The sequence below is a fragment of the Antechinus flavipes genome, chromosome 3 (assembly GCF_016432865.1).
Source record: "Antechinus flavipes isolate AdamAnt ecotype Samford, QLD, Australia chromosome 3, AdamAnt_v2, whole genome shotgun sequence".
Classification (NCBI taxonomy): Eukaryota; Metazoa; Chordata; class Mammalia; order Dasyuromorphia; family Dasyuridae; genus Antechinus; species Antechinus flavipes.
The window spans coordinates 626,947,751-626,959,175 of NC_067400.1; the positions used below are offsets into that span (position 1 = coordinate 626,947,751).

At 43.1% G+C, this 11,425-nt stretch overlaps 1 protein-coding gene across 2 annotated transcripts; it reads right to left on the minus strand.

Moving 5' to 3' along the window:
• Window positions 1–401: 401 nt before the first annotated feature.
• On the minus strand, window positions 402–10,908 carry LOC127556664 (zinc finger protein 883-like). 2 transcript variants are annotated; one of them, XM_051989948.1, is made up of 7 exons: window positions 10,754–10,908; window positions 7,432–7,553; window positions 7,098–7,206; window positions 6,509–6,654; window positions 4,724–4,850; window positions 3,327–3,422; window positions 402–2,725 (listed from the first exon to the last, which is right to left on the minus strand). In XM_051989948.1, exons 4-7 carry the CDS (start codon window positions 6,539–6,541, stop codon window positions 1,143–1,145), a joined length of 1,839 nt encoding a protein of 612 aa, XP_051845908.1. In that variant the 5' UTR covers window positions 6,542–6,654; window positions 7,098–7,206; window positions 7,432–7,553; window positions 10,754–10,908; the 3' UTR covers window positions 402–1,142. The 2 variants fall into 2 exon arrangements, with proteins under 2 accessions (XP_051845908.1, XP_051845909.1); XM_051989949.1 differs by lacking the exon at window positions 7,098–7,206.
• Window positions 10,909–11,425: the final 517 nt, after the last annotated feature.

Here is an 11,425-nt window from a genome sequence, read left to right on the forward strand (position 1 = left end):
TACTATCCAGATTTTTCATTACAATTTAATACTTGCAAGGCTTTTTACAAATATTTTCTCATTTGTTCCTCCTGTTAACTCTAAGAGATAGTTATGATTATCCGCATTCTATAGATGTGGAAAATTAGGCAGGATTAGGTTAAGGAACTTGCCCAGTGTTATACAGCTAAGTAGTATTAAAAACTGAATTGGAACTCTGGACTTGTGGTTCCAAGTACAGCAAACTATCCATTGTGTCACTTTGGTGATGAAAGATCATTGCAGAAATAGTGATGTAGAAATTATTGACATTTTGTGTCATCAAAAGACCAGAGAGAAAAAAGGAAGTACCAATCAGTTAGTAAAAGGCTAATGAAATTATGGCACGATAAAATAGCATTAAAGAGGAATGCCAAACAGAATTACCAAGAAAAATTTATTGTATTTATAACACTTGTTGAACAGTATGAAATCTGAGATGTCTACCAAAGATTATATTGCAACAAGAGGCTGTTACTCATTATTTAGCTCCATAAGTTTCATCTCCAGCATGATTTCCCCAATTTATGAACTTTACATAAAGACTTTGACATTGTAAAAAGGCATTTCTCTTACTGGCCTTTTTTTCTACCTTGCTGTCTAGTCATCTCCATCTACCAGAGGAATATATACCCCCAATGAGCAAATTTATAAGGCTTTCCAATAGGAATCCTTTGATGGAAAGTAAGAGATGGCTTCCCCTATTGAGTCCATATAACCCTTCTCTGTAAAATGAATGATCTGCTATTGAACAAGCTCTGTACTCCATTTGAATATCCTTCCTCATTCATTACAGTGATATAATTTCTATCTACTAGGAATTCTCTGCTGGGAAAATAAGGGATGTTTGCTCCTTGAAGGCTAAGATTTCTCTCCAATGTGACATCTCTGACATACAAAAAGATTGAATTTCTTTTTGGAAAGTCTATTCATTGATTACATTAAAAAAGTTTTTTTTTCTTAGTGTGGATTCTCTGATGTCTAGGAAGAGTAGACTTTTTTGTGAAAACTTTTCACATCAATCACAATCATATTTTTTCCATTCAATGTGGATTCTCTGGTGTAAATAAGGAGTGGACTTCTATCTGAAAGTCTTTCCACATCGACTGCATTCATATAAAGTTTTATCTAGTGTGGATTCTTAAATGGCTAGCAAGAGTGGACCTTTTTGTGAAAGTCTTTCCACACTGATTACATTTATAAGGTTTCTCTCCAGTATGAATTCTGTGATGTTCATGAAGACTATATTTCACACTGAAAGTCTTTCCACATTGATTACACTTATAAGGTTTCTCTCCATTGTGGATTTTCTTATGTGTTAAAAGATTGGCATTCTGGGTGAAAACTTTACCACACAGATTACATTCATAAGGTTTCTCGCCAGTGTGGATTCTCTGATGTATCAAAAGATTGGAATTTTGGGTGAAAGCCTTTCCACACTGATTACATATATAAGGTTTCTCTCCAGTGTGGATTCTCTGATGTACAGCAAGCCCAGAGTTCTGTCGGAAAGCCTTTCCACACTGATTACATTTATAAGGTTTCTCTCTAGTATGGATCCTCAGATGGTTAATAAGATGGGCCCTATAAGCTAAAGCCTTTCCACACTGATTACATTCAAAAGGTTTCTCTCCAGTGTGGATTTTCTGATGCAAAGCAAGAGTGGACTTTTTTGTGAATGTCTTTCCACACTGATTACAAGCATAAGTTTTCTCTCCAGTGTGTATTCTCTGATGATAATAAAGAGTGGACCTTGTTGTGAAAGTCTTTCCACATTGATTACAATCATAAGTTTTCTCCCCCATATGGGTTCTCTGATGAAGATAAAGAGTGGATTTCTGTCTAAAAGTCTTTCCACATTGGTTACATAGATAAGGTTTTTCTCCAGTGTGGATCCTTTGATGAATAGCCAGAGTGGATTTTGTTCTGAAAGTCTTTCCACATTGATTACATTCATAAGGTTTCTCTCCACTGTGAATTTTCTGATGTGTCAAAAGATTGTTGTTTTGCGTGAAAGTCTTTCCACATTGATTACATTCATAAGGTTTTTCTCCGCTGTGGATTTTCTGATGTGTCAAAAGATTGTTGTTTTGTGTGAAAGCCTTTCCACATTGATCACATTTATATGGTTTCTCTCCACTGTGGATTCTCTGATGTATACAAAGACAGGACCTATTTGTGAAAGTCTGTCCACAGAGATTACATTCATAAGGTTTCTCTGCAGTGTGAATTTTCTGATAGTCAATAAGCTTTGAGTTCTGGCTGAAGGTCTTCCTATTTTCATTTCCTATATAAAGCATTTCTCCAGTATAACTTTTCTGATGTCTAATGATGTCTGAACTCAAGCTGAAGGCCATTTCCCATTGATTACCTTGATACATTTGCATTTCATGAGGCTTCTCAGAACACTGCATAGGTTCATCTGTTTTAGTAAAGCATTCCCTATCTTTATTATACTGAAAGCAATCATTTCCTGAGGTCATTTTCTTACATTGAATTAAGCCTGGATGTTGCCAGAAACCTTTTATATCTTTATCAAATTGACAGTGATTATTTAGATTTTTTTCTCTCTTGATATCTGAGTCACAGATTTCTCTCAAACTGAAGTCACAGGGACCGTTGCTCATCCATCTTTGCTGATGAGATTTTTTCACAAAAATGCTCAGCTTTAAAGTAGTCTCATTCACTTCAAATTTGGTCTCTGCATCTGAAGAAAATAAAGAAGCATAATATACAGACACCTCCCCTCACCATATATATATATAAACCTCTTCCTTCCATGGAAAGAAAGTAAGCTGACATATTCTATCTTTCTGGGCAAAAAAAGGAGTTTTCAAACAATGGACAGAATCAATCCATTGAAAATGTCATGAACTCATATCTGAAAAGTGATTTAATTTATGAAGAACTTCAATAAGGACATTGGATGCTCACAATATAAACCTGTGGCATGGATAGGATTCTCATTACACTTTACAACTGAAGCCATGAGCTCATAAGAACCGAGTGACATGACCCACAGCCCTGCAGGAGACACTAGACCTTAAATCCTAGGACTGCCTGGGCTCCATCCTCAGCACTCCATGGCCTTTCTCCATTAATTCTAATCCTTTATTCAAATGATTTTGCTAATTATTCTTCTGAGGCTCAGAGATTCAGTGACTTTTCTTGGATCATCTTGCTAATAAAAAGCATATGAAAAAGAATTCCAAGGCAGATGTTTCTGCTCCAAGCCCAGCATTCCCTTCATCACCACACAGATGTTTCTGAGAGAACATCTCTCATATAGTTGCTTCCATCTCACTCACCCAGACACGAATTTCTTGGGCCTTTTGGATCCAAGATCCGCGATGAATCCTTGTCCTCAGAACGGGAGAGCAAATCTTCTTTGAGAATTGGGATTCCTGGCCACGGAGAATATAGAAGGGATGAGGATAGAAACTTACATTTTGCTCCTTCTTAGGGAAAGGGGAAATGGAAGCAAGGAGCACAGGATGATTCCTAGGGATCCTTCTCAAGGATGGTTTACATGGTATTTATGGATAGAAGCTTAAGGATGAAAAAGAGATCCCGCAGCCAGTTTGGAGCTAGAAAAGTATGTTTTTACCTCCTTCATAGAAACATGGACACATTCTATAGCTTCCATTAGCTAGAAATTAGAGGCAGCTGGGAAATTTAGTGGTGAGAACCCTGGACCTGGATTCAGAAACACCTGAGTGCAAATCCAAGCTCAGACATAGCATCTCTGTGCTCCTGTTTGTTTAAATTTTCTTGGTTGCAAACTGGAGTGATAACTCCAACTCACAGGGTATTTTGAGGACCTGATGAGATCACATTTCTAAGGCACTGAGCACAGTACCTGGAGCACAGGAGGTCTATATCAATGCTTATTCCTTTCTCTTCCTCTGTTCCTCTCTGTGCTGGTATTTGGGGGGAGAATTAAGAAAAAAAGATAAACTTACCAAACAAAGCAAGACTTGTGCATAAATTTATGCTTGCTAACAAGAAAGCTTTTTAAAGATTTTGGTGTTCAGTCATTTTTCAGTCACTTCAGACTTTTCCTGATCCCATTGAGGGTTTCCTTGGCAAAGATGCTGGAATGGTTTGCCATTTGCTATTCCAGCTCATTTTACAGAAGAGAAAACTGAGATTTAGACTTAAGTGACTAATCAAGAAGTCACGCAGGTCATGTCCAAGATCAGATTTGAATTTGGTAAGAATAATTTTCCTGACTCCAGGCTCACTGTGCAGCAGAATTGCTGTTTTAAAAACTAGACCCATCCCAAAGAGGAAGCGGTGACCTTGTTAGAAAGGGGGTTCACTCCCCATCTTCAAGGAAAAGCCCATGAGCAATTTGCAGAGATTCTACAGACAAATTCTTGCTCAGAAAGAGACTAGGATAGATAATCTCTGAGATTAGTTCCAAGTCCAGTAGTCTATAACACTTGTTTGTTTGGTAACCCATAGCTTCCTAAAATAGGAAAGAAACAGCTCTGGAAACAACAAAGGAAAGTCCCAGCTTTCTATCACAAAACGCAAAGACCTTCGGTAGGGAAAACCAAGTGGCAGAATGACCCTGTGGGCACACAATCACATTGACATTTCTAATAACTGACAAAAGTTCAAAACCCTCTGAATTTTAGGGAAGCGAGGAAGACACTCCTGTGATAGCAAATTCAGAGTTCCTCTGGGGAGTTGTGCTTACCCAGGAAGAGCAGGTTCTGGGAGTTTTCCAGCATGACTTGCTTGTAGAGCTCTTTCTGAGAATGGTCCAAGAGGCTCCACTCCTCCTGGGTGAAGTCCACAGCCACATCCTTGAATGTCAGGGACTCCTAACCATCAAAATTCAAAGCTTTACAGCTGAAAGAGACTTCAGAATTTATCAAGTCTAACCTGCATCAATGTTCTAAAGGAGACAGTAGGATAGAGAGGGGATCTGATGAAGGTCATATGACTTAGGAATCTTGGAGCCAACACTTAAAATCAGTCATTAAAAAACTATTGCCATTAAAAAGGGGGGGGGGCTAATGTAGAAAAGCAACTTATATTTGCATTTGGAATAAAGTCAACAAATAAGTATAATCCTGAATGAAAAAAATAGACATACTTCATCTTTTCCTCCTAAAGCTTTCCCATCTCCCCCAGCAGTCCCAGGTGCTCACAACCTAGGTATCATCTTCAACTCCTATTCCTTATTACTCTTTTCCAATGAATTGCCAAGCCTCTTCATTTCACTTCTGCAAATTCTCTCAAATAAAGTCCCTTTCCTGCTCTGAGGATGCAAACACATGGGTGGAGACCTTCATCGCCTCATCTTTGGACTATAACAATAGTTTGTTGTTATTGGTAGCTGGCTCCCCACTCCACTGCACCTTTGATTGGGCTGACAAAATGATTTTCCAAATCACAGGTTTAAGCATGTGATTGTCCTGATCAACTAACTTCAATGACTCCCTATCACCTCTAGGATTACATGCAAAATCTTGCATGCAAAACCTCTGTGACTTAGAAATCACTCGTTTTTTTAGAGCCTTCTTATACCGTGTTTCTCTTTGCTGAGATTCAAGTAATATTGGTTCCTTGGCAATCCGGAAAGATGCTCTATCTCTCCAGGGATCCTCAAACTACGACCCACGGGCCAGATGCGGCACCTGAGGACGATTATCCCCCTTAACCAGGGCTCTGAAGTTTCTTTATTTAAAGGCCCACAAAACAAAGTTTTTGTTTTATAGTCCGGCCTCCAACAATCTGAGGGACAGTGAACTGGCCCCCTATTTAAAAAGTTTGAGGACCCCTGCTAGACGATGCATTTTCTTTGGCTAGCCTTTATAGATTGTTATTTATCCTGTCTATGGCTTGCTTGTGATCTCACTGTAAGCTGTAAGCTCTTAGAGGAGAGCATCCTTGTTTGACTCCTTTTGTATATACAGCACTAAGCTCAGCCTGGTATACAGCAGGCATTTAATAAACATTTATTGGCTAAATGCTTGCATTCTCTCGGTCTCAAAACCTCTTTGTGTAATCTTCCAATGCCTTTTTTCCTAGTCCCCAACATTTTTGCTCTGATTTCAACAGCTGGACAGATATCAAGGCTGGGCACTCCAGACCAGAGGACTGTGGGAAGTGCTTTTCCTTGACCTTCGGTTGTTATAAGGGAGAGCTTTTTAAAAGAAATCTAGAGAAAGGGGAAGGGGTGTGTATGTGTGTGTGTGTGTGTGTGTGTGTGTGTGTGTGTGTGTGTGTGCTCCCAAAATAGAGAGCAAAGATTATTGCTGGAGATGAAAGAGTTCATGAAACAATTCAAAATAGAACAGGGCAGGACAGTGTTGTTACTGATATATTCTATTTCACCATAGACACATTTATTTAAAGAAACAATAATTAGATAAAATAGATAGGCAGCTTCACAGACAATGCTCTGTATCTATAAAGATGTCCATGGTGGGGGGAAAGGGGGTCTTGGACCAGCCAGTGATCACCCTGCACTCACCTGCCAGGGGGGTCTGCAGGTTCCGGGGGCCATACCCTCAGGCCCCCTGCTGGAGTCGGCTCCAGGTCTTCTTCAGGCTGAGCCCAGCAGGGACAAGAATCCAGGGACACACGTCTGTCCCGTTGCTGCCTGGGAAGGGGGCTGGCCTAGGAGGATTCAGAAGGTGATGACTTGAAGGAGTCCCCCAACTGTGGAATGCCCTAGCACTGCCCTTTGGGAGAAGGTGCCCCAGGGGACTGCCTCCCATTCTCTCTTCTGTCCCTCTTCAAACTCCCATGCTCCCAGGGAGATTCGAGGGGGCAGGAAGGGGTTTCCAATCCCTGTGTCAGATCCTCCACCCTGCACTTCAGCTTATGCATCAGAGCTCCCCCCACCCTCCCAAGGAGGCTTGGGGCCAGAGCTAATGATCTGGCTGAGTAACCCTGTTCCAAGGCAACAAATGGCACCTATTAGGAGATTAACTCTCCTTTTGATCTGAATGCTGAAAATTTTGGATTAAGTTGTTAAAGACTGTGGGTACTATGCTGAAAACTGTTAAGTATTTCATTGGATTTATTTTTCTTTGAAATGAATAATAAGAATAGCTTACTGTGTGGAAACAGTATAAAAAACCTTGTAAAAATCTCCTTTTCTGTAAAGTTCATTCCCAGATGCCTGCGGAGCCTTCTTTTGGGGCAGGGCCTTCAAATTTAACAGCCCTGAGAAAGAAGTCATTGAGAGAAGGTTATATAATTCCAAAGTAATGAAGTAGGATCACTGAGCAATTGAGACCCCTTAAAGGTGTGAATATTTGGGGGGGGAAGGGAGTTGTAGCACACATAAGTCTGTTTTTACTATAGAAGTGCTTTTTATGGCAATTTATCTGCCCACTGATTGTGAAAACTATAAAATTGCACCTGGAAGAGTGTATATTAAAGTCATACCTTTGAGCCAACTTAGTCTCAGCAGACTCAGCCTTCATTCAAAGGCTTCATTCACTTCATTCAAAGTGGGGGCCAGAATCGAGACAACAGAGCATCCAGTATGGACCAGGAAACCAACTGGTCTAAGGAAATCAAGGATAGATAGGAAAACAGGGTAAGATTGCCAAAGAATTACATGTATTCACCGCCATTGGGTGGTACAGTGGATAGAGAGCAGGGCCCGGAGTCGGGAAAACTTGGACTGAAAACCAGCCTCACACATTTCCTAGCTGTGTAACTCTAGACAAGTCACTTTACCTTGTTTGCCTCAGTTTTCTCATCTGTAAAATGAGCAGCAGAAGGAAAAAGCAAATCACTTCAGCATCTTTGTCAAGGAAAACACAAAAATAGGGTCATGAGGAATTAGATATAACTAAAAAACAATGAAATAAAAATGGAAGTTGTAGAATGGAAAATATACTAAATGTTACATGAAAAATAACCAATAAAAGTCATTTGTATACAAGGTATTCAATGTGAACCAGGAGTCACACTGCCAACAGTTAAATGCTAAAATGATATAAGTATTCAAAACCATATAACTATCTATAAAACCCATGAAAAAAATGTTCCAAAACACTAATAGGTGGAGAAAGTTATATCCAAGTTACTTTTTCATTTCCTGTTCTCTCTTCAAATGAATGAGAATGACAGAAAGAAAATCATCCATATATAAACTTTAAAAATTTGAAATTCTCAAGCATGACATAAAAAGAGTATTTCCTGTATCACCAAAGGAAAAAGAGGTTGCACATGAAACAAGCTCTAACATTCTCTTTTTGAGTAATTAAAAAATTCACGGTGCCACTTTCAAAACTGTCTCATTCCCTTCTGGCCTTCAGTCCTGTTCTCTTATGTGTATTCTTAAAAAATCCATCTCTTTGAGGACATTGTGATGAAAATCCTCTTCCTAGTCCCCATACACTGCTATGAAATTTCCTACCCAATTTTTTTGAGAAAAAACAACAACAAAAAATAAAATATTTATAATAAAATCATCTGATCAAGCAAAATAAATTCTCACACTGTGTTTTTTTAATTCCCTGTTTTTTTATTCCACATCATGTAGAATCATTTTTCATGTAAATCATCTTTCACTCAAAAGACAGATGGCCTGGACCTTGTAAGTGCTCTGCTATACTGCTTTACAAAGTTGTGATGTCTTTCAAAGTTTCTGGCTTTTTTGTTTTTCAGTTTCATTCCTTTCTGACTCTTTGTGACCCTTTTTGGCGAAGGTCCTAAACTTTTCCTTCTCTATTTTACTGATGAGATAAAACTCATTTTACTGATGAGGAAACTAAGGCAAACAGAATGAAGTGACTGGCTCACAGTCACACAGCTAGCAAGCCTTTGACTTCACATTTGAAGTCACAGTGATGTGTCTCTCTGATTCTGCCCCACACTGGGCCAACCTACCATGTTAGGATTGTTATTGATTATAAATTCCTTGATTGTACTCATTAAGTCCTGACAGCTTTTCCTAAGTCTCAGTGAAATGGCCTTTTTTGAAAGGCATATTTGCATTAAGTTAAATTCATATGCCAACATTTGTTCAGTTATTGTCCCAGTGATATTTCTTGATCTCTTCACCCCAAATGATTCATCTTATGCTGTGACAGAATACCCATGTTCCAAGTAACGTAAGGAAGCATGCGCTCTAGCCTCTGGTTTTCTCTGCTTCCATTCTTTTTCTACTTTAGAATCTCTGCAGCTGTCACAAGTCTATAAATCCTCGGGGTACCTCACCCTCACTTCCCTAGGCTTGCAGAAAGGTCCTCAGTTTCTTATTTTCTGGCTGCTTCCTTCACCACCTAATTTAGCCTTTCCAGGACCTTAGAAACAGGATCATCTTGGTCAGGGGAGGCCTAATAATTTCTCTGGGAGCCTCCAGGAGGGGGATAATGAGCAGTGTACCTCTGGAGGCTTATGGGAGGTCCTAAATCCTCTGCTTTTCCTCAGGTTTTGTCCAATTACATGAGACATAATAAAAACATACTTGGATCCAGCATTAATAAGAACTCTCTGACTTCTTTCTGCTGCCCTAAGTTTGGCTGTCTCAGCTGACTTTTTACACTCGAGGGGCAGCTGTACTGTCTCCAAATCTGTAACAAGTGCACATGGAGCCTTAGGATCTGGCCTGACCCATCCAGAGAGGTTCCCCTTAGAAACTTCAGGAGGTGCAGGGGAAGCTCAGGCCCAGGGCCACAGTCGGTAACCAAGCTTTGCATCCCAACAAGCTCCAGCCCATTTGCAAGGGGATCAGAGAGGCCGCCCTGAGGGTAGGGAACCTTTCAATGACTAATTGTGGATTAGAGAACAAAGCCTGTTTACAAGTGGTTTAGAGCCTCAGAAAACAATTCTGGCTTTTGTGGACTAGCAAAGCCACTACAGCTACCAGGGGAACTCTCTTCTAGGGGAAATGCTCCGGGTGAAGGCCGGTACCGCAGCTTCCACTGGGCAGAGCATCTGCAGCCAGGCAGCCCAGGAGCAGCAGGAGCAGACCGTGCTGAGCACGCAAAAGGTTCCTGTGACCCTTTCAGGACAAAACTAATCTTTGGGGCTTTTTAAGGCCGGGGGAGCGATGTACTGCTAACAGCCGTCCCCTGCCTCCTTGCTCCGCTGCGGTGGCTCTGCTTGGCCAGCCTGGAGCATCACGCTGAGGGCCCCGCTCCCTTCCGCAAGGCCGGGCACCCGTGGGCCGCGGGGTCCCAGGGAGCGCCCACCTGTCCTGGCTCCTGCTTGCTAGCAGGTTGCTTGGCGTTCGCACGGCCGGGGTTGGCCCTGCTGAGATACGGGACACGTCGCTGGCAAAACTGCAACTTTCCTAATGCCGCCCCAAGCGCAGGAACTGCCAAAAAGATGGAAGGGCTCGGGCGTCCGGTCCCCACCGGCTCGCTGGGTCTCTGACCCAATCCAACTGTCTCCCACATCCCGGCCCAGAGGCAAATCCTACAAGGCAGCGGGTGCGTCTGAGTCCGGCTTCCAAAGTTGGCGGAAGATCCTGCAAAGTCGGGAATCCCGAGGGATCCTTTGCCCAAACGGGCTCCCGGCTCGGAGCGCCCGCAAACCAACCCCGGGCTGCTCAGCCACAGGGACCGAAAAGGCGGCGGATCCGAGATCCAGCCGGGACGACCGAGCAGAGAGCTTGGACACAGCCTCACGTGCTCCACTTCCGGTGCCCGGGCGCTGGGGGGAGTCGCGATCTCCCCGGAGCCTCCCAAACTGCCCCCGAAAAGCCCCCTACATGCCTTAGATTGGGTGGAGGAGCGGGAAAGCGACTTACCAGCTCAGCGGGAGGGGTCTGCGCCGCTGGGCGGGGAGAGCGGGGAGGTGAACCAGCAGCAGCCGCACTGCGGGGGGGACCGGCGGCACCGCAGGGGGGCCTGCAGCCAGGCTCAGACCCCGGGCCATATCCCGGCGGACCGCCCCAGCCCAACCAGCCCGCCGCCCGGAATAGGCGGACGGCGAGGCCCCGCCCCCCGTGCAGGCCAAGGGGAGGCTCCGCCCCCAGCGCTGACCGGCAACAGCGAAACCACGCCCCCGGGTTTCATAGTCAGGGTGACCACGCCTCCCAGGCCAGTCCCCAGCCAGACAGCAAAGATGGGAGAACTCTGGGACTGAGAGCAAGGGAGAGCAACATCCCAAGGATCAGAGAGAACGGGCTAAAGATGGAAAGGGGGTCAGACAATGTGCAGCCCCAATTCCGTGTCAGAAAAGGACTGGGGGGAGGACTTTGATCAAGGTGGGGGACGGACGAAGTGGTTTGCTTGACGGGAGAACTTTGTCCCTGGAGAAGCCTCCTGAATTGCACTGGTATCAGGGAAATAATGGGAAATGGCCTTCAGAGCTGCAGTTCAGAGGGCACTGGACGACAGCAGAGTTAGAGTGCAGAAGTGCCTTCTCTGGGGAACGAAGGTGGGAAGGCATTCAGGCAGCCCCCATGGCCTTCAGACAC

Excerpts from the sequence above, each read along its gene's own strand:
- LOC127556664 (XM_051989949.1), bottom strand. The coding sequence starts at position 6,541 with ATGGCCCCCGGAACCTGCAGACCCCCCTGGCAG. Across the intron at positions 4,851-6,508 it reads CCTGCAGACCCCCCTGGCAG|GAGTCCCTGACATTCAAGGA; the intron begins GTGAGTGCAGGG and ends TTTGATGGTTAG. Across the intron at positions 2,726-3,326 it reads CCCAAGAAATTCGTGTCTGG|ATGCAGAGACCAAATTTGAA; the intron begins GTGAGTGAGATG and ends TATTTTCTTCAG.